The sequence below is a fragment of the Rhinichthys klamathensis genome, unplaced genomic scaffold (assembly GCF_029890125.1).
Source record: "Rhinichthys klamathensis goyatoka isolate OS25496 unplaced genomic scaffold, OSU_Roscu_1.1 h1tg000220l_1, whole genome shotgun sequence".
Lineage (NCBI taxonomy): Eukaryota > Metazoa > Chordata > Actinopteri > Cypriniformes > Leuciscidae > Rhinichthys > Rhinichthys klamathensis.
The window spans coordinates 928,811-954,906 of NW_026606744.1; the positions used below are offsets into that span (position 1 = coordinate 928,811).

The 26,096-nt window shown below is 38.9% G+C and overlaps 1 protein-coding gene across 1 annotated transcript in view; it reads left to right on the forward strand.

Annotated features, from left to right (window-relative positions):
- The first annotated feature begins 9,948 nt into the window (after positions 1 to 9,948).
- The window catches only part of ehbp1 (EH domain binding protein 1), a 165,730-nt gene continuing 149,582 nt past the window's right edge, over positions 9,949 to 26,096 (forward strand). Inside the window, exons 1-2 of the mRNA XM_056264310.1 lie at positions 9,949 to 10,323; positions 12,017 to 12,481. Coding sequence (XP_056120285.1) covers positions 12,378 to 12,481 — 104 coding nt within the window. The 5' untranslated portion in view covers positions 9,949 to 10,323; positions 12,017 to 12,377. The remainder of the gene's footprint in view (positions 10,324 to 12,016; positions 12,482 to 26,096) is intronic.

Here is a 26,096-nt window from a genome sequence, read left to right on the forward strand (position 1 = left end):
AATAGAAAGTTTAAAGAACAGCATTTATTTGAACTAGAAATCTTCTGTAACAATGTAAAAGTATCTGCACTTTTAATCAATTTAATGTGTCCTTTCTAAATAAGTGTATTAATCTAATCTTAATCTAAATAATTCAAATCTTGCTAACCTCAAACTTTTGAACGATACTGTATTTTAATAATATATGTTTTATTTTATCAACATCAACTTGGATGAAAGCATGTTGTATAAAATAGACTGACGATGTGACAAATACATTTGTAAAAGTACAATTTTGCTGCATTTTAATGTTAAAGTTCTTACTGAAAAATGAAAGAGACATTTGAATTACCATATTTCTCAATTGTCTTAAAAACATCAGTTTGTGGGGTTGCATATTCAATTCAATTCAAATTTATTTGTATAGCGCTTTTCACAATACATATTGTTTCAAAGCAGCTTTACAGAAAGTGCATATCCTTGTGAAGGAATATTTTGGAGCGTGTATGTGTTTTGTAAATGAAAAATTGCAGTGCAACACCCTTTCTTGTCATCTTGTCCCTCAAGACATGGAGCGAGAGGATGGGTGAGGAGTTGCTATAGAGACTTTCTCTCAAGGGATGAAGAGATGCTTTTCTGTAGGATTAGAATGGAGTGGATGAGTGTGAATGTCTTAGTGAGAGATTTTTAATGGGTTCAGAAGAGACCAGATGATGGTCTAATCAGACGAGTGTTTGCGTGAAATGCTGTTCAACTTTGATCAGGACAGTGGAGTAACAAACAAACAGGAGTGTTTTTCTCATTGCCTCGAATGAGTGAAACTGTGTGTGCAATATAGGATATTGCGTTTGTGGAACTGAAAACAATAGCAGATGAAGAACGATGAGGTGTCTAAGCATGTATACAATTGTCACCTTTACTTTCCCTTTCCTCCAAACATGCAGAGCAAGCATTTGCGGCCATGTATGGATGTGAGAAAGCAGAAATGAGACACAAAAGAAACAGAAATCTAGTCGACAGAGAAGCATGTGCTGATTTCTGTTCAGCTTGGCTGTGGTGAATGCAGCTCTGCCAAGTCGCTCTCTTATAAGCAGCCAGAACCATCTCCTCGTGTTTTCCTTTTGCTCCCTGCTTCCAAATTGTCTTATTTTGAATTATGTCTCTATGAAGAGTCAGACAGTAGTGGACTATAAAAGAACAACCGGGTCAGTATGATTTATGACTATATGTGACCTGTTGCTCTGACAGGATTTGATGGAGAAGTCCTTTCATGCACACTTGTTTTTTTTCATGCACAAGTGTTTTCCAAAAGTGTCCACCCCCTTCCATTTTTATTGGCATGCTATGTGACAGCTAATGTCTTTGGCACTCATTGAGCACATCGGAATTTAGAACCGGTTTTTGTCTTCTGCTCGTGCGCGCAATGCAATAAATAGCAAATACGGAATTGTTCACCTATTCAGTCTCACAGGTGGAGGAATGCAGAATGTTGGACCTAGATCAGCTGGATCTAGAGCAGTTCTTATAGGCCATTCACACAGAACACTTTTTTTGCTTTTAAAATGTGAGATGCAGGGCAGGGGGGGGGGTGAAGAAACCCTGCAAGGTGAAAGGTTTTTTTTTTTTTTTGCTGTGTTTTTTAAATGTGGAACTTTTTAAAGAAGTTTTGGAGCGCATGCAGTGCCATGCACGATACACTGCAAAATATGTCAGATGCGAGTGCAACATCACGACTGTCTAGCGCATTGTTTTACATAGAAAACAATAGAAAAGCAGCACAGTGAAATACAAAAATGTGCTCTGTGTGAATGGCCCCTTAATCTCTCTCTGTGGTGTGGTGATGGCTAAGGAACCTATTCGCACTCACTAATAGGTAGATATACTAGTAGACGGGGATTTGAATAAACTCCAACCCTACATATTTATAGTGCAACTTGCCCCGTTTGTGCTATAAACCTGAACAAAACCTCTGTGGCGTGTTGAGGAGAGCTATCCTTTTACTTTCTGCAGTCAAGTTCAGCTTTAAAAAACCCATCTCAAGACCTTCTTTTAGATTCATCGACGCTGTGTTGCACAAACACACAAACAAGTTCTGTGTGAATGCCAATGGCCTTATATTGTGACCTTTTATAACTTTGTTACTATAGAATGATCGTGAAAGATGGAGTATCACCAATCTGGAGTAACTGCTGCAGAGGAACATGGAACATTTGAACCTTTTTGGATGGGAAGTCTGATTTCTTACAAGTCTTTGAAGACTCTGATTGAGAGAATTGGATTTCTGCCAAACAGAGAGCACCGCAGGGAAATATTACACTCTGATCTTTCTCTCTGTAAACACACGCATTTGTTTTTCTGTCATAGTGGGGACTTCCCGTTGATTATACAGTATGACAGTTTTTATTGCATACCCTTGAGTCTAACCATCACAGAAATGTTTTTGATTTGTTTTTGTTTTTTATTGTCATTATTCCGTTAAGACACTATTTAGTAAAACATTTTAAGCCATTAACATTTCAGGGGAACCATTGGCTGCTCTGCACAATGTAGGTGATTTTAAATTTGACTACCCCTATTGGGACAACAACACATTTTCTATTATACTCATGTACTCTTTTGAAACAAACAAACACCATATTATCTGTGCTGCACATAGTGGTCCTCTTCTAGATGGAAGAAACAAATTTGTAGTTGTGTAAATGGCCCAACATATGAAGAAGGAAGTAATCACAGTACTCATAAATAGGCTATGTAATATAGATCTGCAGCACTGAATGACTGAGATCAATGTTTCAACTTCTGTCTTCCCGCTTCCTTTCAGCAGATCTCAGATGCTTCTCTGCTCACCCCAGTGCTCAGACATAGTTGGAGATCTGAGGAGCAGATACGACTGTAGGAAAGAGGACAAAGTGTCAGCCTCAGGACCAGGATTAAAATGAGTTTGGCAGCTGCTCTGCATTCATCCACATAATAGCCTGAATATACAATATTATTGAACGATGGTGAAAATGTCTGTCTGACAAAAGATTAAGTACCTGAGATGATGTTTCTGACATGTGTAATGAAGCGTGTGACATTTTATAATTGTCTGACGTGTCTGTGACCTGATGTCATTTGAGTGATCAAATCAGCTTTACAGATATTATAGATGGATATTATACTCTGAGGATGTCTACCCCCATCTCTCTTTATTATTATTTTTCTTTGTAGACATAAAATATTAACAGTTTATCAGAGGGCATTATTTCCTATACAGATGTGATTGTCTGTGTGAATGGATGGAGACAGGATACAGAGACTAAAGTGATGACAATAAATGGAAAGAGCAAGAGAGAGAGGACCTACATTCATCAAAGTGATTCATCTTTTTGTTTGTTCAGAGAAATAAAATGATCAGTCACTACTTCCTCTGACGCAGCAGTCCGGTGGAAAAAGGAGCCACAGACTAACAATTGGTCTGGTAAAGACAGATGGCATAAATGCAAGCCAATGTAAAGCGACAAAAGCCTGAGTGGATTCAATTTCACCCCCCTTTTTGAGAATGGGGGTTAAAATGCACTATTCAAACTTAAATGGTTGTAATTCAAGAATGCTTTGGAATATAGACCTAAGTTTGGTCTTGTTTTAAAGGAAACTCTCAGCTGATTATTGCTGAAGTCGAAACACATCAAAAAATGAAAGTAGGAAAAAGTTATGGAAGTTTAAATTTACAGTAAATCAAATATACTGTACTATATATTTTTTATTTTATATAAAATATATATTTTACAAAATATTTTTTACTATAAAATCAAAGCCATATATATCGAACCAAGTTGTGTTCCAAATTTGAAGTTTATTTCACAAAAATTGAAGTTCCCATGAGATTTTGTTTAGGCGTAGTACCAAAAATAGCCACCGGGTGACATACATTCCATTGAATTTAGTTGTATACATTCTGCCTTAACAAATTAATAAATTTCTGTCCAAATATCAATTCTGTCACAAAATTTGGAACCTTGAGACTTAGACCTTTCTGACAATTTGTGTTTTGTCAAGATTAGAAAAGGTCTTGATAGTAAATTATGAAATATAATGATGCCCAAAAGGGGAGGAGCCTGATAAAATAATTTAGAGTACCGTTTCTATGGTAACGCAATGTTCAATTTCAAAACGGTTTTCACAGGATGAATTCTGAGTTTGTAAGCTTTCAATTGATACATAATTAATGATAACTACTAAAATATGTGATGTAATAAAAAAGGCGAAAAAAAATATAATATATTTTAGAGGATAATATATATATTATACTTTTTAGAGGATAATATTATATTATAATTTTTTATTGAAAAATACTAGATTATGTTTTATTATGAACTTTTAGCATGAAAACCAAAGTTTCAATTATTAAAGGTGTGTGCGTCAACTTTTTGTGGCAAAGGTCAGAACTCCTGTTATGATGCAGATTTTTTTGAGATGCACTCTTGTCAAAAATTCATCGGTTACTCTTCCTACATAATTTGTAGCAAAAAACAGCAGTCAAATATCTATTTAGGAGTCTTAGACCTTTCCAACGATATATAGTTTGTCATAATTAGATTAGGATTTATTAGTAATATAGCGAAGTAAAGTTAGGCGTCCTGTATACGGGACGGTGACAGTTAATACTGAGTGTTCATTATTTACTGTTTTACTATATTTGCCTCAATGAGGTTGTGCTGCAGCTTCTATGACCTGTATTTCAACACACACTCTTTTTGTCTGCAGTAATGGCAGTAAGTCACTCAGTCTTTCCATGTTGCCCGACTGGAAACTCAACAGGACTGGAAAATCTCTGTCCTTGGCAGTCCCTTGAAGAATTGTTTTACATGGTGTTAATGTTCAGCAACCACTTTCATACTGAATGTTTTTATTGCTTTATTTGTGAAGTCAGTCAGACAAAGACATGGTCTCAGCAGCTTAGGCTTGTGCAATATGTAGATATATCTCTTGTGGTCAGTTTAGCCAGAACCAGCAAGTACCAAACAACCAAACAAGTACAAATGTACTGTGAGACGAGAAGCTACTGGTACAGAAATTTTTATTTTTGCTAAAAATAAAAAATGACTAAATTTTACCACATTACACAACTACATTTTGTATTTTCACATAGGCCTTGAGAGTGCAGAAAAATAGCCATTTACAGGGGCATTTAACAATCGGTTAGCCTAAAAAATAAGCTTGTTTAGTTTTACTGACAGGGACAATAAACACACACGTTTGATGCAATAAACTTACATACTTACATATGAAATCAGTTGAATGCAGTCAGTGTATTTGTGAAGTGATTTTGCAATTGGGACTTGGATTTAGCACTGAAACTGAAAATGCAAAGCGGGAAGTATGTGTGAGAAAGAGAGACTGATTGATGGGAAAGTTTATCAATTTCTGTGGATTTGCTTCAGGCGATGAACTTTCATCATGAGAGAGAATTAGTGTGTGGGTGGACATGTAGCTGCTTTCTCCCCACTTACATGTTCTTCATACTTTAGTGTTGAGTCCCTCACACACACACACACACACACACACACACACACACACACACACATATCTTCACAAGCGCATACCCTTTAGGATCTGTGTCAGACACTTGTCCTAGTTCAGACGTGACACCGATATGACTGAATAAGCTGACGCCGAGTTTCCCCTGTGACTTCACTTCATTTTATCCCCTAAACAAACCAACTCTGAAGTTCCCTGCTTTTGGTCTCCCCTCAGCCACTCTGGCAGCTCCACAGAGGCCTTTATTATTTCACCTGCAAGCAATGAGAGCCGAACACACTGTATCAGTAGAGAGATCATTTTGCCCTCCTCCCCCTTTGGTTTTCCTCTCATATCACATGCTGGGTCTGCTGTCAAAGTCAGCTGCGAGACAAAAATTCTTGCTTTCTATTTTCCACTCTTGCTTCATTTTTTTAATTTATCTCGTTCTAACTCTATTTTTCCATCTTTAGTTTTTTAAACGCTCCATCAGGATGGCCAGAGTGGGCCACAAATGCACAATTTTGGAAGATTATATGAAATATCCCTGAGAATTGAATGCTCTAACAGCTGTCTACATTGTTTTTGCTCTTGCAAAACTTAACTTTATAACTATTCATAACTTTATTCTAGCTAATAATTTTTATTTAGCATATAAGGCCATTCAATTTTGGAGCCAAATCCTCCCTACGTCTCTGCACTCCGGAGTCCAAACCCTCATTACAAACCCCGTTCCCTCCCCTTGAAAATTTTCTTCCCAGAATTCCATTTTTCTGCACTTTTGCATTGTGAACAGTCAAAATTCGCCAAAGCTCATCATGTGCTGTCAGCATGTATTGGAGCATGTGTGCATTTTTTGTGTTGCTCATAGCAGATAACAGCATGCTCTGCCATCCTGATATGCCCACAGATTGTACGCTCCACTGCAGAAGATAAATATGATATTAGACAGGCAGCGGAACAATTACAAGGTACCCTGTAGATGGAGGTAGCTTTACAAGGATCATGCATTGACTCTATGCATGTTTTATAAGGCATGAATGATGCCACACTGCCCATAAAGTCATTGTTAACACTTTAGTTTAGGGTCCAGTTCTCACTATTAACTAGTTGCTTATTAGCATGCATAATACTAGGATATTGGCTGTTTTATTAGTACTTATAAAGCACATATTAATGCCTTATTCTGCATGACCATATTCTACATCTCTTAATCCTACAGTACCTAAACTTAACAACTACCTTACTAGCTAATAATAAGCAGTAATTAAGAGTTTACTGAGGCAAAGGTCATAGTTAATAGTATCTTTATAATTCATTATTGTCTTCATTGCGAAAAATTGGTAGTCACAACTGATTTGGAATATGATGACATTAAATTAGTAGTAATCTAGATTTTGCTAAGTCATGCACTCCTGCAGCTTATAGTATGTGAGTTGCTTTCTCATGAGAGAGCACAAAAAAACAATAAAGCTGCCATGTCTGCTTCGAATTAACAGTCCCATCTGTTCTCCATTATTTAGTGCTAGAGCACAAGAGTGAAAATATACCACAGAATCAGTTGAACTACAAGGAATCCCAACAAATCCCAAACACACTTGAGTGTAATCTACACCAAGGACTAACACACGTTTGTGTGTCCCTTTCCAGAGGTGACCCAGCAGTATGAAGCCTCAGAGGTGTGGTGGTGGATCGGCCCTTTCAGGCCTCGCTGCCCCTGAGAGCCGCTGGAAACCCTTTGTCGGTCTCAAGAGGCCACTGTGTGATCTGAAGTGCCAAACAGCAGGAGGTGATGCCATACAGACAGCAAAACATCACAGATCAAATTAATCCATTTCAATGTAATGTATTTTATTGCCATTATTGTGTGTTTACATACAATATTGTCAAAGCATTATACAGAAAACAAGTAGACATTATTGAGATATTATAAAGAAAAAAATCTGTAATATATGTACAGTGTTTGTACTGATCAAGGCAGTAGGTTGTACTTATACTGTTGTTTTGTCCCCCTCTGTTGATTGCTTTCTCGGGGGTGGTTTGGGTTCTCCCTCAGATAAAATCGCGGTCCGGGGGAGGCCCCCTCGGTTGAAATCGTCCGGGGGCCCTTAGAATCGTCACCACTTTTCGCCCCGCTAGCGATGGCCCTGCAAAGAACAAAAACATTTTGGGGTTTCATATTCATCTCATATTTTTTCCATCACGATGTTCCTTTAGGGGCTCCGTATTTTTTAGGTGTTTGCATATGAAGTCAAACTTCACATTTACTGTTAAGCAATCTTCTGTAACCTAAAATATCATAGATTTAACATTAATTCTGTATTACTTCTAGATAATTAATACTTTTATCTAGATACCTTGTGCTTTTTCACAATCTTGTTTACTTATGTTGAGGTTGCACTTAGTGTGTTTATTTTCAGAGGACATTCAGCTGCAGTTACAGAATCTTCTATCCAACAACTTCTCTGCCTTCTACAATAGAGAGATCAAAATTTAGTACACACACACACACACACACACACACACACACACACACACACACACACACACACAAATTAACAATGATAGATACTTGATTAACTATAAACACCACTTCATTTTTGAAAACTGATTTCCTCATAATGAGGCGCATAAGGTTCAAAAGAAACTGTAGAGCATTTAATTTCCCATAATGAGGCACATTAATGTTCAATAGTTTCTTCTGTGATGTCATTGTCTCTTTCTGCAGGGCTCCAAAGCTTCCATTGTGTGTGACATCACTGTTCTCTTCTGTCTTTGTCTTCACCCACTGCTGTGCCCGTGTGTCCATGACCGTGCCCGTGCATGAGGGAGTGATTCACTTACAGTAAGCGTGCTTATCTCACTGCCAGGGAACACACTCACATTACCACGGGGACACACACAGGAAGAGAGAGAGAAAGTAAAGTCTATACACAGACAAACTGCAGACTCACACCACACCAAAACTGGCATTAGGAAGATTTCAGTAAATTGTGGTAATAAAATGATTTTTTTTAGCAGTGATGTATTGTTAATGGAAAATCACTGGCTGCTTTTTTTTATTTATTTTTTTACAAATACTTTTTTTAATAAAAAAAGGTCAATTTTCCTAAATCACAGTTTTTTTAAAACATCTTATCTATTACAAGATGGTGTTGGCAGCCCCTGAGCTTTCAGTGGCCTGAGAGGTTTAATGTTGGCTAACACATGTCCTGAAATGTTGGCAGCCCATAAAAAGCAGGATCGGATCTAGAGACTTCTTGAGTCTCTGTCTGACACATGGCAAAGGTGTCTGATTGGCTGTCTTTCCAAGAGCTCTTGGCACTGTGACACTGCAGTCAGGATGTTTCAGCTCTCTGTAGACACTGTGACTGCTTTTGTGTAGAGATCACACCCACCTCTGCCCCATGTGCCCACATCCTCACGTCTTCTGATATACACGCGCACACCCGTTCATCAGGGAGGAAACTCATCTCATACACTCAAAAGATAAGGATCAAGATGCTGGAGAACTGGCAGAAAGAGTCTGTTCCCTCCAAATACTCACATATGTGTCTTTCCAAGAATGCTGGCTGCTTCAAAGCATTTTTTTGACACGTGGTGTGTCTCTTTGTAATATTAAAGCACTGATGTGCAGGCATCAACAAGCTTCTGAAAAATGTGTGAATTGAGGCTATGAAAAAAATATAATGAAGGTAAAAACACAAAGTAAAATTTTACCCCCCCAAAATTACACATTTTTGAAAAAGTTGTTTACTTAAATTTCTTATCTGGTTGAAAGTGGCCTTTGTGTTTCTCTTCAGACTTAAAGTAATGGCCAGAAAGACAAAAAATGTAGGCCTACTGTAATTAACTGTTTGCCAGTTGAAGCTGTAGAAGAGTATTAGACCACAAACTCTCACCACATGTCCCTCGCTTCATTTTTCCAGTTTTTTAAATATCAAGGCACATTACTGGCACAACAGTTTTACTTCACTTTTTATCGTTTTAGAAATAAATAAATAATTATATTACAAACTAAAATTGCAATATATATAATTACAATAAAACAATATCTCTGTCACAAATATATTTTTGTTTTGTTTTACCTTATAATTTAGATTGGTCCACAACAATAAATAGGCATATTCGAGTGCTGAATTGCCTCAACCTACATTCAGCTATATCAGTAAAATCTATCAGATATTTTTATTTTCCCACTCATATTAATGAGTGTGAAATAAAAAATATCTGATATATCGTAAATAAATAGTTAACTTTATTCCTTAACACATAGGAGAAGGTTTACATTACTTATGTTCCTACTCAGCTCACTTTGCACACAGGCGGGTTAAAGATCTCTGAAAGATGTCTAAATCGACCAATAGGAGCGCTCACTGGCAACAAAAGCTTTAAGAAGTGTCATGAATATGTAAATATTTTTGGAACTCCAGCCAATGAGAGACGCGTGGGGGCGTTTCTCGGAGACTCCGCACAGATGTTTGACTGAATGTGGGATTGGGGAGGAAAATGATGGAGTCTTGATGCGTTGAGTTTGTGTGTGAATACGAAAATAGCGCTGGAATTTCCTACTCTCGACCGGAAAACCACCACTGTCCCTCGCCTTCAAACTCCTCAGTTTGGCTGTTGCCGGTATACGTCCGAGTGGGAAAGGGATTTCGGTTTCGCTGCCGCTCTTTGCCCTGGGATAGCCTGCCTGGCTAAGGTTAGCCTAGGCTGCTAGCGGTGCTCTATGGGAATATCCAGCCAGAGCGGCTCTTTTGCTCGCTAGCGGGCTGATGCAGCCACGCGCCTCCCGCCGCAACGGGCGCATTCAGCCGCTACTGCTGCTGCATTATTCACGGGGTGAGTGCAGGAATGCGACCAGAACCAGGATGTTGATGAATAATATCATGATAAGGGTCTCTGTGACTGCAGGGGTTTCATTATTGATTGTTGTAATAATCTCTTAAGCTATATTGCTAGTCAGGTATTTATAACAACACTGTGACTTTAAAAGCGGATTTTTAACCAGTAACCTGAGAGCAAATTTCTTAAGTGTGTGAAGTCAGTTTGACAGCACTGACAGTGTATCAGTTTGTATTCTTCTGTGAATGAGGACGTGAGTTGTTTGAAGAAGCCTTCAGCAGCAGTTTTGTATGGATATACAATTAATTATACCTTCTCGTGAATGTTTGAACAGCAACAGATGTGAACATAATTAAAATAAATGGTCCTGGAGTTCCTTATCCATTTCGAGCTCCTAATAAACCTTTAATTAAAAATATAATTTAACCTCTGCTATATTCATTATATTCATATTCATTCAACAACAACAAAAACGACTTAACAAAAACTGATTATCATCCTGCTGGATATTTAGGCAATAACACAGGGAAAAAATGCTGTTGTACTAAATATCAGCACAGCTGGCTGTGATTTGCTTGTTGACATTATAGTGACTACATTTACAATATAACACAGCCTCAAGTGTCTTTTTGCTTTTGTAAAACTACATAATACAAATATTAAGGATACAATGTTTATTAAAACATTATTTTATTAAGCAAACATTTTCCCATTCATTTTTTCCCATAAGAATTTAAAAAAAGTCTTTGTTAAAGAGTTATAAACCAGGAACCAAACCAAACAAGCTACAAGGTGAATGACAACATTACAAACTTTGATTTGAGGCAAAAAAGTAGACAAAATTGGACAAAAAGACAAAGGTAAGAAGACTTTACATCACTCTCAGTGCTTCATGGGAGTGGACGCGTGTTAAAGAGATCCTTTGGTAGAATTCGCTTGTTTTGATTCCTGGATTGATAGTGGGTATTAATCCCTTAATTAATTAAGAATAGTGGGTAATGTAATTTTTCACCAGGAATTCCGCTGTAAAACACAATTATTTAAAAAATAAGTTGCAGGCTCGTGGCTTCAACAAAAGCATATACCATCAATTAACAACCTCGTAGCTCTTTCTTTATAGTTTGGTATATTATGGTTAAAAATTCCGCTATAGAAAATTAACGGGATTTTTACTTCTGAAACCCAGTTGTTGCACTCTATGCTGTATTCCTCAGACAATTAGAGGATTGAAACTAATAATTGTATAAATGCAGTGCTTACATTCTATCATGTTTTACTTTTGTGCTAAAATAAAATACAACAATAACTTCTGATCTGTTAAATTTTCAACAGTTCAGAATAATTGTAACTGGTCCAGAAGATCTAATCTGGCTGCACTTTGCTGGTTTTATGAAATTTGTTTGCAACTTGCACAGCTAAACAAAGTCAGCCAAATCTCTTTATCTCTCGATATCATCGCTTTCCATTGCCTAGCACAGATAACTGATAAGGATTGTTCTCTTTTGCTGGTATGAATCAGTTTTTAAATTTAGGATGATTTTGTTAAAATAATCAGTAGAAACTGACAGGATGTTTGTGTTTAGATGCAGAAATTGGAAATCAAAGCTTGACATGAGTTAATTGATGGATATCTTTTTGTGCAACAACCTTTATCACTGAGATCTAACCATATTCCTCTTTGTTTCTGTAGGCTTATTGACGCATGCAAACGAGGAATATTGGATTACCATGCACTGCTTATGTTTATTTTGATGGATTTGCTGTACAGAATGAGCTCTGTGAGAGCTGTCAATCATCCTGGTGGATTTAACATGTCATGCCATCATGCTGATCTGCGATCATCCACGTTAATGTTTTGATGGCAAGGGATCTACGTGTTTTTTTTCTTTCCTCTACCTGATTTTAAACTCTGTAAACATCAATGAATGCACACAAGCTGATTTTGGACGGATACTTTTGAGAACTTTTCCAAGGAAAGGATTTGTGAGGGGGTGGCGTCAGAACGCGACAGTATTTTAAACAAACTGTCAGCTCTTTAAAGAGGAAAAACCATGGCTTCGGTGTGGAAGAGACTGCAGCGTGTTGGGAAACATGCTTCCAAATTCCAGTTCGTCGCCTCCTACCAGGAACTCATGGTGGAATGCACAAAGAAATGGTGAGTTGTCACTGCTTGCATGTCTCGCGCGTGCCGCTACTCATTTCCAGCCCAGCTTGTGCGTGTGTGTCTGGAATGCTGAGTTGGCCCGTGACGTATCTGACTAACGGCAATGATTTATCCATTCCCCCAGGCATTCCTGTGTGTAGGGAGAGGCAATGTACAACTATACTTTTCCACATTGTTTTGTTTATTTTCTCTCCTCTCTGTTTAGGAATTGTGCACGATAGGTTGCAATGAAGCCTGATGTGTCTTCAAATTTCTGCAGATAGGATGTAACTCAAATTGGACGAAGTGAGATGTTAATAATAACATATAGCATATGTTTAACATTTAAATAGTTGCAATATAAGAAAGAATTCTGTATCTTTGTATTTTACATACACACTTGGTTGTCCCTGCATTTACCATGTTTACATACAATGTTAGTTTTTTTAGGTCCATTCTCTCTTTAAACTTTCTAGTTATTAATAATTATTAAATAAATGGCAAGTAAATAGTTTTACAGGTGTCTCAGGAATTGGAATATTCTTGTACATTATCAACATTACATCTTATTTACTAGAGATGCTCACTTTTACCATTTATTTAAATTTGAGTCATTTTTGCGCAGTAATTTAATCAATTTATTATTGACAGCACTTAATTTAATCTAGGTCATGAGGTGCTTCAATCTCGTTGATTTTATGTTTATGCCTTTAAAGGTTTGGGGGAAAATTGACTCCTCCTGTGGATGTCTTTTAAAGTCGGCAATCGGCATGAACTGAAAATTCACCCTGTCTGTTTTTTAAATGTGTATTATTGATCTCATCGGGAGCTATTCAACGTGTCGTTTAAAAAGAAAGACTGACCTTGTAATTTTTTAATCAAAATATCATAACTTGATCTTCCGGTGAAACAGCAGACTCTGGTGACGTATGCCGGACTTCTCCAATCATTTAGTCCACTTAAACCACACCAAACGATAGAACTAAGTCCCCGCCCTACTTTTTTCAATAATCCATTTCACTTGAATATACATCATAATACCAAAAAAAAATATCTGTGGCTATTTCCATTTTCACACAACTTTAAACTTTACATTTGCTCCTGGTTTTGAGTGTTTGGTTACATCCTTGCTGCATTGTACACTCACCGGCCACTTTATTAGGTACCCCATGCTAGTAACGGGTTGGACCCCCTTTTGCCTTCAGAACTGCCTCAATTCTTCGTGGCATAGATTCAACAAGGTGCTGGAAGCATTCCTCAGGGAGTTTGGTCCATATTGACATGATGGCATCACACAGTTGCCGCAGATTTGTCGGCTGCACATCCATGATGCGAATCTCCCGTTCCACCACATCCCAAAGATGGTCTATTGGGTTGAGATCTGGTGACTGTGGAGGCCATTTTAGTACAGTGAACTCATTGTCATGTTCAAGAAACCAATTTGAAATGATTAGAGCTTTGTGACATGGTGGAAGTAGCCATCAGAGGATGGGTACATGGTGGCCATAAAGGGATGGACATGGTCAGAAACAATGCTCAGGTAGGCCGTGGCATTTAAACGATCCCCAATTGGCACTAAGGGGCCTAAAGTGTGCCAGGAAAACATCCCCCACACCATTACACCACCACCACCAGCCTGCACAGTGGTAACAAGGCATGATGGTTCCATGTTCTCATTCTGTTTACGCCAAATTCTGACTCTAACATCTGAATGTCTCAACAGAAATCGAGACTCATCAGACCAGGCAACATTTTTCCAGTCTTCAACTGTTCAATTTTGGTGAGCTCTTGCAAATTGTAGCCTCTTTTTCCTATTTGTAGTGGAGATGAGTGGTACCCGGTGGAGTCTTCTGCTGTTGTAGCCCATCCGCCTCAAGGTTGTGCGTGTTGTGGCTTCACAAATGCTTTGCTGCATACCTCGGTTGTAACGAGTGGTTATTTCAGTCACTGTTGCCCTTCTATCAGCTCGAACCAGTCTGGCCATTCTCCTCTGACCTCTGGCATCAACAAGGCATTTCCGCCCACAGAACTGCCGCATACTGGATGTTTTTTCTTTTTCGGACCATTCTCTGTAAACCCTAGAGATGGTTGTGCGTGAAAATCCCAGTAGATTAGCAGTTTCTGAAATACTCAGACCAGCCCTTCTGGCACCAACAATCATGCCACGTTCAAAGTCACTCAAATCAACTTTCTTCCCCATACTGATGCTCGGTTTGAACTGCAGGAGATTGTCTTGACCATGTCCTACATGCCTAAATGCACTGAGTTGCCGCCATGTGATTGGCTGCTTAGAAATTAAGTGTTAACGAGCAGTTGGACAGGTGTACCTAATAAAGTGGCCGGTGAGTGTATATGCTCACAGTGGAATGCTGCTCAGAGGTTAAGGTCAGGTTGTGTATTATGCTGTATTAGGGGTCAAGAATGCAGCAATTTTGCTAAATACCTCAAATTTTCTTTGAGAATATTGCCTTTGGTGTTTTCTTGCAGATTTCTTGTGTAGTTCTGCAGTTATGGCAATTGGCAACACATTCAGTGCTCCACAAGGGAAACATAATTCATATTTACTCAAGTCAAGTCTGAGGAGTTCAGGTGCAATAGGATTGTTTCTGGGCCCTGGAGGCATGTGTCTAATTAAAGGTACAATATGTAGGATTTTTGCAGTAAAATATCCAAAAACCACTAGGCCAATGTTATATATTTTGTTTAGTTGATTACTTACAATATCCCAAATGTTTCGAACTATTTGTAAATCGTGAGAGAATTGCGATTTTAACCAAGGAAACGGGACGTGTCAGCAGGTGTGAGGAGTCGCCAGTCAATGGCATCATATTCGCGTTACCCTCGGTTTCCGCTCGTACTGCCATAGTAACCATGGCGACAGACGTGGACAACTGGGTTATGCTGAGCAGGACGCTCACGCTGTTGTTGTTTTGTTCAAACATTTTGGACCATGGCAAGCAGACTTTGAGACAAAAAGAGGAATAGAACGAAGATCAAAATCTTTCGAGATGCCGAGAGCTCCACGTCCGCGACTAACTTCGACTTGACAGAGACGCGTGAGTGTTCCATGTACTTTATTAGACAGGTGAGCAAATGTAAATGCCACTAATCAATGTTATTTAGTTCAACATGATGAAATGTTAGAACATGATCTGTATGTTATTCTAATGTTGATCTAGCTTACTGGTAGTCTCATACAGCCAGCAAACAACCTAACTAACAACATTCAACACACTCAAATGCCGTGTGTTTAGTGTGATAGTTAGAGCAAGTGAAACAGCGTTGCGTTACCTCAAGTTTAATTTGTCTAATAAACTGACCTGTGAGTAACTTATTAATGCAGCACTTCCGTGTAGTTCGGTAGAATGAAATGTCCTTATTCCTTTATATCCGCGGGACTCGCGTTGCGTGTGGTGCTGGTATACGTCTCTGGTTAGCAATCGCGCCTTGCTTCATACCACAGTCATGTTAAAAACATCAATGTATTCACTCATCCATAAAAGATCCATAATTCCGCTTGATGCTTTGCGTCATTGATATACACCTTTGTTATTGTAAGAGATTAGTGACCCCTGGTGGCCAAAAATTACATACAGTACGTTTAAGTGTTTTACTTTCGTGTTTGACGAACACACACCCTTGAGGTGTTTCAGATGTGAAATGCACTAAGGGCACTGTGTTGAGAGTGCCTTTTTGTGGAAAAACAATATTTCTTAATCAGACCAGAAAACATTGTACACTGTATGTGTGTTTAGTTTTGGATGCACAGACTGTTATCTGCATGGTAATTTGTGGACCAATGTGGAGCCAGAGCGGCGCTGGCGCTGATGAAAGAGCATTATTCACTTACTGACAAGAAGCTCAAAGGCGTTTGTATCAGGGAGACGCTAGTGCGTGTGTGTGTGTGTGTGACAGCTATGTGATCTGTGCTTTTTGGTTCGTCTGTCCAGTGTGCCATTTGTTCTGATGGAAAATTTTTCACATTTGGCCTCAAGTGGAAACACTTTAAAAAAAATCAAGTGAAACTGTTTTCTCCACTTTTTATGTAGAAAAACCACAAGCATTTATTCTGGTATGCTGAGGAGAAGGAAAATGTGTTCACGGGAGGAATAAAAGAATGTGTAAGTCAGCAATTGAATGAATAAAGAAATAATTTTAATGACAAATCATTTTAGAAGTTTTAACATAGCATAACCTCTCCACTGGTTCTGATCCCACATGGATAATGTGAGTGTAGGGTGTATAAAAATAAAACATTTGAATGAATGTTACAGCGGATGGAATAGGTCTAGTAAATCTGCCATGGCCATCCGCTCTAAATGGCATGACGTGATTCTTGAGGCTGAAAGTTTTCAATCATTGACCTATAGCCAGTGTTGTGAATGTGTGTGCTGCTGTGCATATGTCATTCGATCATTGATATCCGGTGGTGTGATTTATCTGTAGCCAGCACAACCGCTCTGCCAGACACATAGGCTAGTGCAGGAGCAGCGTCCGTCCAGTCAGGGCCCAGTCAACACCTTGGGCAGTGTTCCAGAAGCATGCTGCTAGGATACGGGACACGCCACGGCCTGCTTAGGTATCCCCGCCTGTTGATTCAATGCCTTCTAGAATGTTGGCCTTTGCCGTTCTCTTGTCTCTTGGCAACATCAAATGTTTATGAGTTGAATGTTTCAGTGTCTCTGGTTTAAAGTGCTGTTGTGTAATCCTGCCGATTCCCACGCCTCTATAGCATGGCCACGGTGGTGTTTAATTACTGTGGAGAATTGCAGCAGTAATGTATAGAATGTTATAGACTATTTTAACAGAGTTGTTTATTTTCTCTGGAGAATTGCTGTAGTTCTTCAAAAATGGCAAGGGGAAACAACAAAAATATAATCTATATACCGTTCAAAATTTGGGGTCAGTAAGATCTTTTTTAAAGAATTAATACTTGTATTCAGTATTCATGTATTAAATTGATCAAATGTAACCGTAAAGACATTTATAATGTTACAAAAGATTTCTATTTAAAATAAATGCTGTTCTTTTGAACTATATATATATTGTATCATGGTTTCCACAGAAATATTAAGCTATTAAGCAATCAAGCAATTTTTCTTGAGCACCAAATCAGCATATTAGAATGATTTCTGAAGAATCATGTTACTCTGAAGACTGGAGTAATGATGCTGGAAATTCAGCTTTGCCATCACAGGAATGAATAAAAAATATATATTGTAAAAAAAATACTATTATTGCTGTATTTTTTTTAATCACATAAATGGATTCTTGGTGAGGATAAGAGACTTTCATAAACATCCTAAAATATTCATAAAATATTACTGACCCCCCAAACCTTTGAAGTATAGGCTATTTAATTCAACTCACCTTCCTTGGAAGGACATACATTTTAATGCATAATCCATGTTTGTTTTGACCACCATTTTGTTTCTTGGGGGTTGTAAGGTCAATAATGATAATATATAGCTTCCTTTACACTTTAGGAATGGGGTTCCTTTGTAAGGGGTCTTTGGTGTCCAGCATTGCAGCAGTGATGTGTAGCTGCTTTAGAGCATTGCCTGGGGCAGCCAGCTGCTTTTGCTTTCAGGCCCGGTGCCACAGGTCAGTCGGACTGGAATGAGGAAGGGAAATCCTTCAAAGTGCTACAGCATGCCAAGCCTCAACTCAGACCTTTAAAATCCCAGCATGCTTCATGTGGGATTTCACTTAGTTTTAAGCCCAGCATTATGTATATCAGTGCTGCCAAGGATCTCGTCTTTACTGGTGTTTATATATTTGACCCATGGGCACAGTGACACTGAACTTGTAATGAACTTACAGTAGGTGTTCATACAAGAATTACATACTGAACTACAGCGCTCTCCGTGTTTGAAATTTCATCATTAAAAATGTCTTCATACCTAAGACCTTTGGACTTGCTTTACTCTCATACCCTTTCTTCTTTTTTTCTGGAGGAGTGGAGAAAAGAAGATGATTGAAGAGAGGGAGAGAGCCTGGGAATGTGGTTTAGCCTACACTGAAATAGTTTTACATTCTTTCAGTGGTACATGTTTAAGTAGGTCTATTGCAATGCCTTTGCACTTTCTGGGCTGGCCTGATTGTGACTCCTTTGGTTCTTCTGTCTGTAGGCACAAATTTCATCATTGCTGTTCAGCTCAGATGTGATCCAGAGTTCTAGAGTTTATGTTACGTAATCAGAGTGAATACAAAACTACACTGAGCATCTGGGCTGTGTCGTGTGCTTCTGGGCAAGGCGTTTGGTGAGATGGAGCACTAAATATACAGTACATGCTTTCTGTTGTCAGTTTAAGCAGATTCTCCTTTTCCAGCTGTTTTCCATGTGTTCATCCATTTGTTCATTATAAGAAATGATCATTTCTCTCCTCTTATATTATTTCCTCTCGTGACCTGAGGCCAGGACAGACGGACAGCACAGCTGACTGAATTAATTTTGGTAATTTTCATTTGTTCATCTTATTTTATTATTGAAACATTCTCAGATTTTTTTTCTGTTCTGTAACCCTATGCCAGAAAGGTTCTATAGAAGGGTAAATGTCTTGCATAATACTTTCATGTTTAAACAGGTTATTTAAATTCTTCTAGTGATATAGTATGTTTACAAACTGTTTAGTTCATCATAATTCATTTAAATTAATTAATTAAAACGGAATCCCTAAAAAGGTTCTTTATATAATGCACCTGACAGAACCTTTTCTAAGAGTGTTTATTTGTTTTTAATAAAGTTTAAACTTTATATTAGTTAGGAAAATAATTGTTGGTGCGGTATCAAAATTGGATTGAGAACTGAAATTGTTATCTAAAATGTGGGTGTCGAACCAACCATATTTATTAGAATACAAGGTTACGGGTCAAAAACAGTAATAGATTGATACTATTTAGTTAGTTAGTTTTCGGTGATGGGGCCTGTGAAAATTTTGTCAGGGCAAATAAAAATCCGACTGGCATTCTTGAGCATTGAGCCGTGCCTTTGGCCTGAAAAATGGCAATTTAATGCTTAGGTTATTGTCTGTCACAATAAATCACCCTCTTGTCCACAACACTCACAGATGCCCCACTCCCTGTCGCTCTGAATTAAGCCACTCAGGGTGAATGAAACAGACCCTCGTTTGTCATTTCTCATATGAAAGGATACTGGCACTTGGCAGTTTGTTCGTTTCCACTTTTTTTTTTTTTTTTAAAGGGAAGCTTCGGGTTCAATGCAAGTTATTCGATAGCATTTGTGCCCTAATGTTAATTACTACAAAAAATCAAGGTCAATAAGTGATGTTTTTCACACTAGTCTTATGAACAATGTGTGTTCACTGTTCAGCTACCATTTAAATGCCTTACTGTTCTTTAATTATCTTTGGAGTAATTGACATTATGCTCCTGATGCTGTCGATAGAGCTAAGTTGGATTGATCCAGAGAGTTCCTTAAATCATTTGATTAGCAATTCTCTGTAAGTGTTAACCCCGTCCCTCTGCCTTCGCTCATGTGGATCATGTGAGGAAATGACTGCTGCTGTGTAGGAGGCAGTAAAGAGATGCAGATCTGTGTGTGTGTGAGTGTGATTACACATGCTGAGCAGACTGAAGGTTTAATAAGGTCATGTAAGTGATCAGGGAATCAGAGGGGGGTCATGATGTATAGCTTAGGTTTTATTGATCATCGCACCTCACAGTGAGCTGATCTGTGTTTCTCTCTCTCTCTCTCTCTCTCTCTCTCTCTCTCTCTCTCTCTCTCTCTCTCTCTCTCTCTCTCTCTCTCTCTCTCTCTCTCTCTCTCTCTCTCTCTCTCTCTCTCTCTCTCTCTCTCTCTCTCTCTCTCTCTCTCTCTCTCTCTCTCTCTCTCTCTCTCTCTCTCTCTCTCTCTCTCTCTCTCTTTCTCTGCTTTTGGGTTTGGATTCATATCTTCTGGATGCAGTCAGCCCTCATAATGAAGAATTCATGGTGTTGTGCATAAATCAGTTTGAGTTAATGGAGTCCAAGCCCTTTCATGTGTCTCATGACACTGGGTGTGTATGGTTGTTTGCTCTCTGGCTCAAATTAAAGCCTTTCTTGTTAGCAGGACCAGATAAAAGGAGATTTTCAGCAACTTGAAATTACTTGGAGGAAATGATTAGTTTTGTAACCTTCAGTGATCTTATATAGCCCAGCTTTCAGTATGCAGGGTCATATTGTATAGTTTTGTGGTGTTTTATTTTTTCCCTGAAGTCCACTTATAAAGTTTTATTGCGCCAGAAATGTCATAATTTCTTTTTACACAAAGTTGTCTATACCTGCTCTTTCATTTTAAGAATTTAACTGGCATATCTGTATCATGACGATAGGGAGGGACCTTTGCGTAATGAACATTAGAGTGTGTTTATATCTGTTGGGTCACCAGAATTGTTAATAAATGAGATTTTAAATGTAGATAAAAAGCATCCAGTAATGATTTTCATGAAAACCAGTGCAGGCACATTTAGATTTATTTCCTTTTAAGGCTACAAATCTACCATCTCTGTTTTTCTCTCTTTCGCTCTCTCCATTTGTGCGCTCACTCATTGGATGATTGCAGCACTGATTGCAGTTTTTCATGATGGCTTCAATAAAACAGGTTTTATTACTAACTCGTAAATTTAAAGTTCCATTACGATAAACTGGTGACTGAAGGAAGTGTGTGTTTGTGTGCAAGATCTGCCGGTCAGAAACAGCTAGCTGATATGATCATGTGGGAGTCAGTGAACTTTAGCTATACTGACTGATAATCCAGGGAGCACAGTGGTACTTTTGGAAGAAACAACTGACAAAATGTTTGCTTGCAATAAATTAATGAATGTTTCTGAAGTATTTCTTAACTAGAAGGCAACACTCCTGCAAAATTGAATACATATCTGTATAGGGCTGAAACTAACAATTAGTTTAGAATACTAATAGTCTAATCTGTTGATTAATTTCAAAATTGTAAATTGAAGTTATGCTATATTTCTGCTATACGTTGTGGGCAAAATAATAGTTTGAAAGCCTCTATGAAACTGAAGTAGATCTGTTCTTCTGTTTTATGATTTACATTGAAGTAATGCGGGGTTCAGAATCAGATTACACGATATCAGCCCGATTTTGCCACGATTCATTTGACGAGGTGTGTCGTGGTGATTTGTAAACAACAACGAGCGTCGGGATGCAACAGTTGATCACTTTATCTTGTATAGCGTGTCATAGTTGACGACAGCCGATGCCGCGCCATCTCACCCTGTGATCTGTGTGGGTCCTAACGCTCCAGTTTAGTGATGGGGACACTATACTGTCAAAAAGCACTTGGGACGGCAAGACGTCGTGCAGTGCCAGGTTGTAAAAAAAAACTAGAGCCCGACCGATATGGATTTTTGGGGGCCGATACCGATATTAGGGAGTTAAAAAAGCCAGATATCGATATATCGGTTCGGCCGATATTATTTGTATATATTATTATAATACAGTAGCAATATTATTTATGTGTATATTATAGTACAGTACCAGTCAAAAGTTTGGACACACTTTCCCATTTGTGTGTACAAACTTTTGACTGGTACTGTATATGGAATACAGTATAAACAGAATATTATAAACACATTTTTTGCAATGATCACTCGAATGTGGTGATCAAACACTTGTGTGACAAAGATATGTAATGGAGGCAGGGTGAATGGTAGAATGAGAATGATACATTTGAGCTGTAACCAAACTAGTTTGCATTGCATGTTCTATTCTATATTATATTCTAAATACTGTTGGATAATCTTCACTAATGACTTATATCAAAAATAACTTATATCAATAAATATATCAAAAGTGTCACTGGCAAAACCTTATTATCTTCTATTATTAGTCTTAATTCCTCTAGTCGCTACCAGTGGTGGAAGAAGTACTAAGATCTTTTACTAAATTAAAATTAATAATACCATAATGAAAACATGTTCAATTACATGTGTACTTACTTTTACTTAAATACTATTTTAAATAACTAAGTAGTCAGCAAAATGTACTAAACTTGAAACTACTCATTATTCAAAATGGCCCTATATAAAGTGTTATAATTATATAAATTATTGGAATATTGCTTGATGTTGTAACTTAGCGTTATAGGCAGAATGGGCTGACACAGTGTATACACTGAACGCTGCAAAGCATTAGTCCTTCGTGTCAGTACGTCATAAATAGAATGAGGCATCACAGTTTACTGTTGGAGATTTGTCGCGCCGCATCCAATGTAGACAACATCACTGATTATAATCAGAGACTATTTATATAGAGACATGCCACTTCATCAATCCTTAATACAACTATATAGGGAAAACCCGTAACGCCAAAGATGGCGGTTGTATGCACATGCCCCGCCCCTCCCGCTGGAAAGCCAATCGTCTGCTTTTATCAGTCAAGCCGTCAGCGCAAAATATGTTACTGTTTGAAAAGGTGGCAGATTTGATATGCAGTGTATGTGTGAGTTGTGTAATATCAGACATCAGAAGTCTCCCGCAGATTGGCAGCGGCTCCCTGATGCCCGCAAATTAGTTAAAATCTCCCGGAATCTAGAGCGAGCGAGCAAGAGCTCACACACACTGTGCAGCTCGCGCACGACCGAGGGAGAGAACCCTTGCGCATGCGTAGTAAAAGTATAACCTAAGTATAAGTATAACCTGCGGGGAAAAAGGCGTTTTAAACCTTATTTTGGGGCAAAGTCATCAAACTTTTTCAGCGATTTTTATCATATTTTACTGCTGTTTCTATACATGTAGTTTTTATGTCCCGGTGACCAGTGAAACTGCAGTTCTGACTCTCTGCCCATTCATTTAGATGAATTAGTTAGTCTTGTTAGTCCGAAATAGCTGCCCGGAGGCGTTGCCAAGATGGCGGCCGAGTGGCATGACTTGCCTAAAAGGACTTTGTTATAATGGGTTCAACTGTCTTTTGACGCATCGCTCCGCTCGTGTCCGGTGTCTTGTTCAGGCAGCAGCAGTCAAGCGGGGTCTTAACGGTAAGTTACTAACTAGTTACCAATGCGGTGGTGGCTTGAGTCTGTTGAATGGTGTTTAACGCCACGTTGTCACCTAGTTGGTGAGACACAATGCTATAAAGTAAATAAACAATGTCCCCATCCTTTACTCACAATGAGCTTATCATACTCGTTTGCTACATTAGCTAGCTAGCCATGTTTCATACCTTGTCAGCGGAGTGGAAGCTAATGTGTGCGCATCTTAAGCCTGGAACACACCAAGCCGACGGTCGGCCGTCGGGCAGTTTTTGTGCGTCGGCCGACTGAGTTTCCTCGGTGTGTTCCGCACTGTTCCGTGCCGTCGGCTGAAATTGGTCCTCGTCGGCTTTGTTTCGGCCGATTCAACATGTTGAATCGGCGTCGGGCCGTCGGTGAAAGAGGGAACTCTAATGGGCTGTTCAGCTTAGTGAAAGAGTAAATGCACGAGAATAATAGCAAAACAGCGAGCAAAGAAGTCAAAACTCTACAGATAGAAGGCTGTTCTTATGTTACGTCATCTTACCTGAGTGTTCCCTGGCGAATATTTCAATATTAACACGAGCGGAGGGGAATAAAGAAAGTGTTTAGCAGGATTGATATTTAAAACGGTAAGCACGCACTGCTTTGTTTATGGTTTGTGTATCTGCAGCCGACAGCGTCGGTTTCCCCTTTTTGAATGACGAATATAGAGAATATATCTGCAGAAATAGACAGTTGTCTCATTTACACGCAGGCGCAGAACGCGCATTCTAGCTGACAGTCGCCTGTAGTTCTCTCGGTGTGTTCAAGTGCAGCTTTTTACCTGACAAGAGGCGACAACACAGTCGGCTTTCATCGGCGCTAGTTCGTCGGCGTCGGCTTGGTGTGTTCCAGGCTTTAACACACCACTTGAACACACCGAGAGAACTACAGGCGACTGTTAGCTAGAATGTGCGTTCTGTGCCTGCGTGTAAATGAGACAACTGTCTATTTCTGCAAATATATTCATCTATATTCGTCATTCAATGCCGATACACATGCCGTTAACAAAGCAGTGCGTGCTTACCGTTTTGAATATCAATCCTGATAAACACTTTCTTTATTCCACTCCGCTCATGTTAATATTGAAATATTCGCCAAGGAACACTCAGGTAAGATGACGTAACATAAAAACAGCCTTCTATCTGTACCAAGCGTGCCACACCAGTGTTGTCAACTATTTTCAAAGGAAAGTAGCTAACGCCTTCCCTAAAAGTCGCTAAATGTTGCTAGATGACGTCATACGTCAATTAGCATATTAATTACGTCATCGCGTCGTACTTGCGTTCTGTCTGAGCCTAGTGCGTTTTCTCTCTAAATTAATGCTCTATTTAATAATATAGCCGAATGTCAAATAAAGCTGTTCTCATTTCCTATTTTGTTGTTGTCAGACATTAGAACGAGTAGCTATAATATAGTGAATGATTACATTTTTTATAGGCCTATGTGGAACATTATCTGAATTGAGAGAGTTAGGGAACCGGATGAACTAAGCTATGTGATAGTGAGTGTTACAAGTAATAAGCACAAGAAAATAAATAAAATGAAAATGGTCAAACTAAATTCTTTAAATATAAAACAAAAGAAAAGCAGATAAGTGATCAGTCCGTGGAAAAACACTGATCATTCGCGTCTGTCAGCGGCCGTGCGCTCCTCTCTGCCATTCACTGAACAGGGGAGACGCAGCTATAGAGAGTGACGACAGGGAGAAAGCAAGACCTCGCGCTCGCAGGACAGTACTGGCAACATTTGGAGGTTACTGAGGTTTGTCCAAAAAGTCGCTAAAATTGTCGCTAGTCGCTTTTTTGAAAAAATGTCGCTAAAGGGGTCTGAAAAGTCGCTAAAAATAGCGACAAAGGCGCTAAGTTGGCAACACTGTGCCACACAAGCCCTCAAAAGTGAAGCCAAAACGTCTCGATCGCCCCCCGGTGACCGGTCCTAGTATAGGTCATAAGCCCCGCCTCCCCATGTTATTCAACGGGACGTGAGACCAACTAAATAATTAAATTACACTTCACATATCTTCTTTCTAAAGATAGTTTCTGTAATTTACTGTAGTTTCTATCACGTTGATGTAATTTCAAGTGTTTGTTTTTAAAATAAGTTTTTAGTTAGTTATTTGATGCTATAAAAACGGTGCTGTGACATCATGATTGACAGCTGTGATTGACAGGTTCTCTGTGCGAAGTAGTCACTGAAGTACTAACGGACTTTTTTTCATAATGTTGACTATGTGGTTAGTAGTTGTATTTACCTTATTTTAACGAGGTAAGTACTGCAATCAGCAGACATCATTAGAGAGGAACGGAGCAGACAAGGCCACGTAAGAAAAGTGCAGGGGCGTGTGCTTACGATTGATTCAGCGAGAGTGGGGGCAGGGCCTTGATTTCGCGGCTTTACTTCCTGCTCACGACTGCGCATGACTGGTCCCGAAAACGCTACTGCGCAGACTCAAGTTCCAATATGTCAGCGCTAGGGGTGTGACGAGATCTCGTGCCACGAGATCTCGCGAGACTAAAACATGACGAGATTTCTCGTCGAGTGAAAAGCTGTCTCGCGATATCGCCATGAATGAGCGTGAGGGTGAGATTACCATAGAATATTCCACCGCTA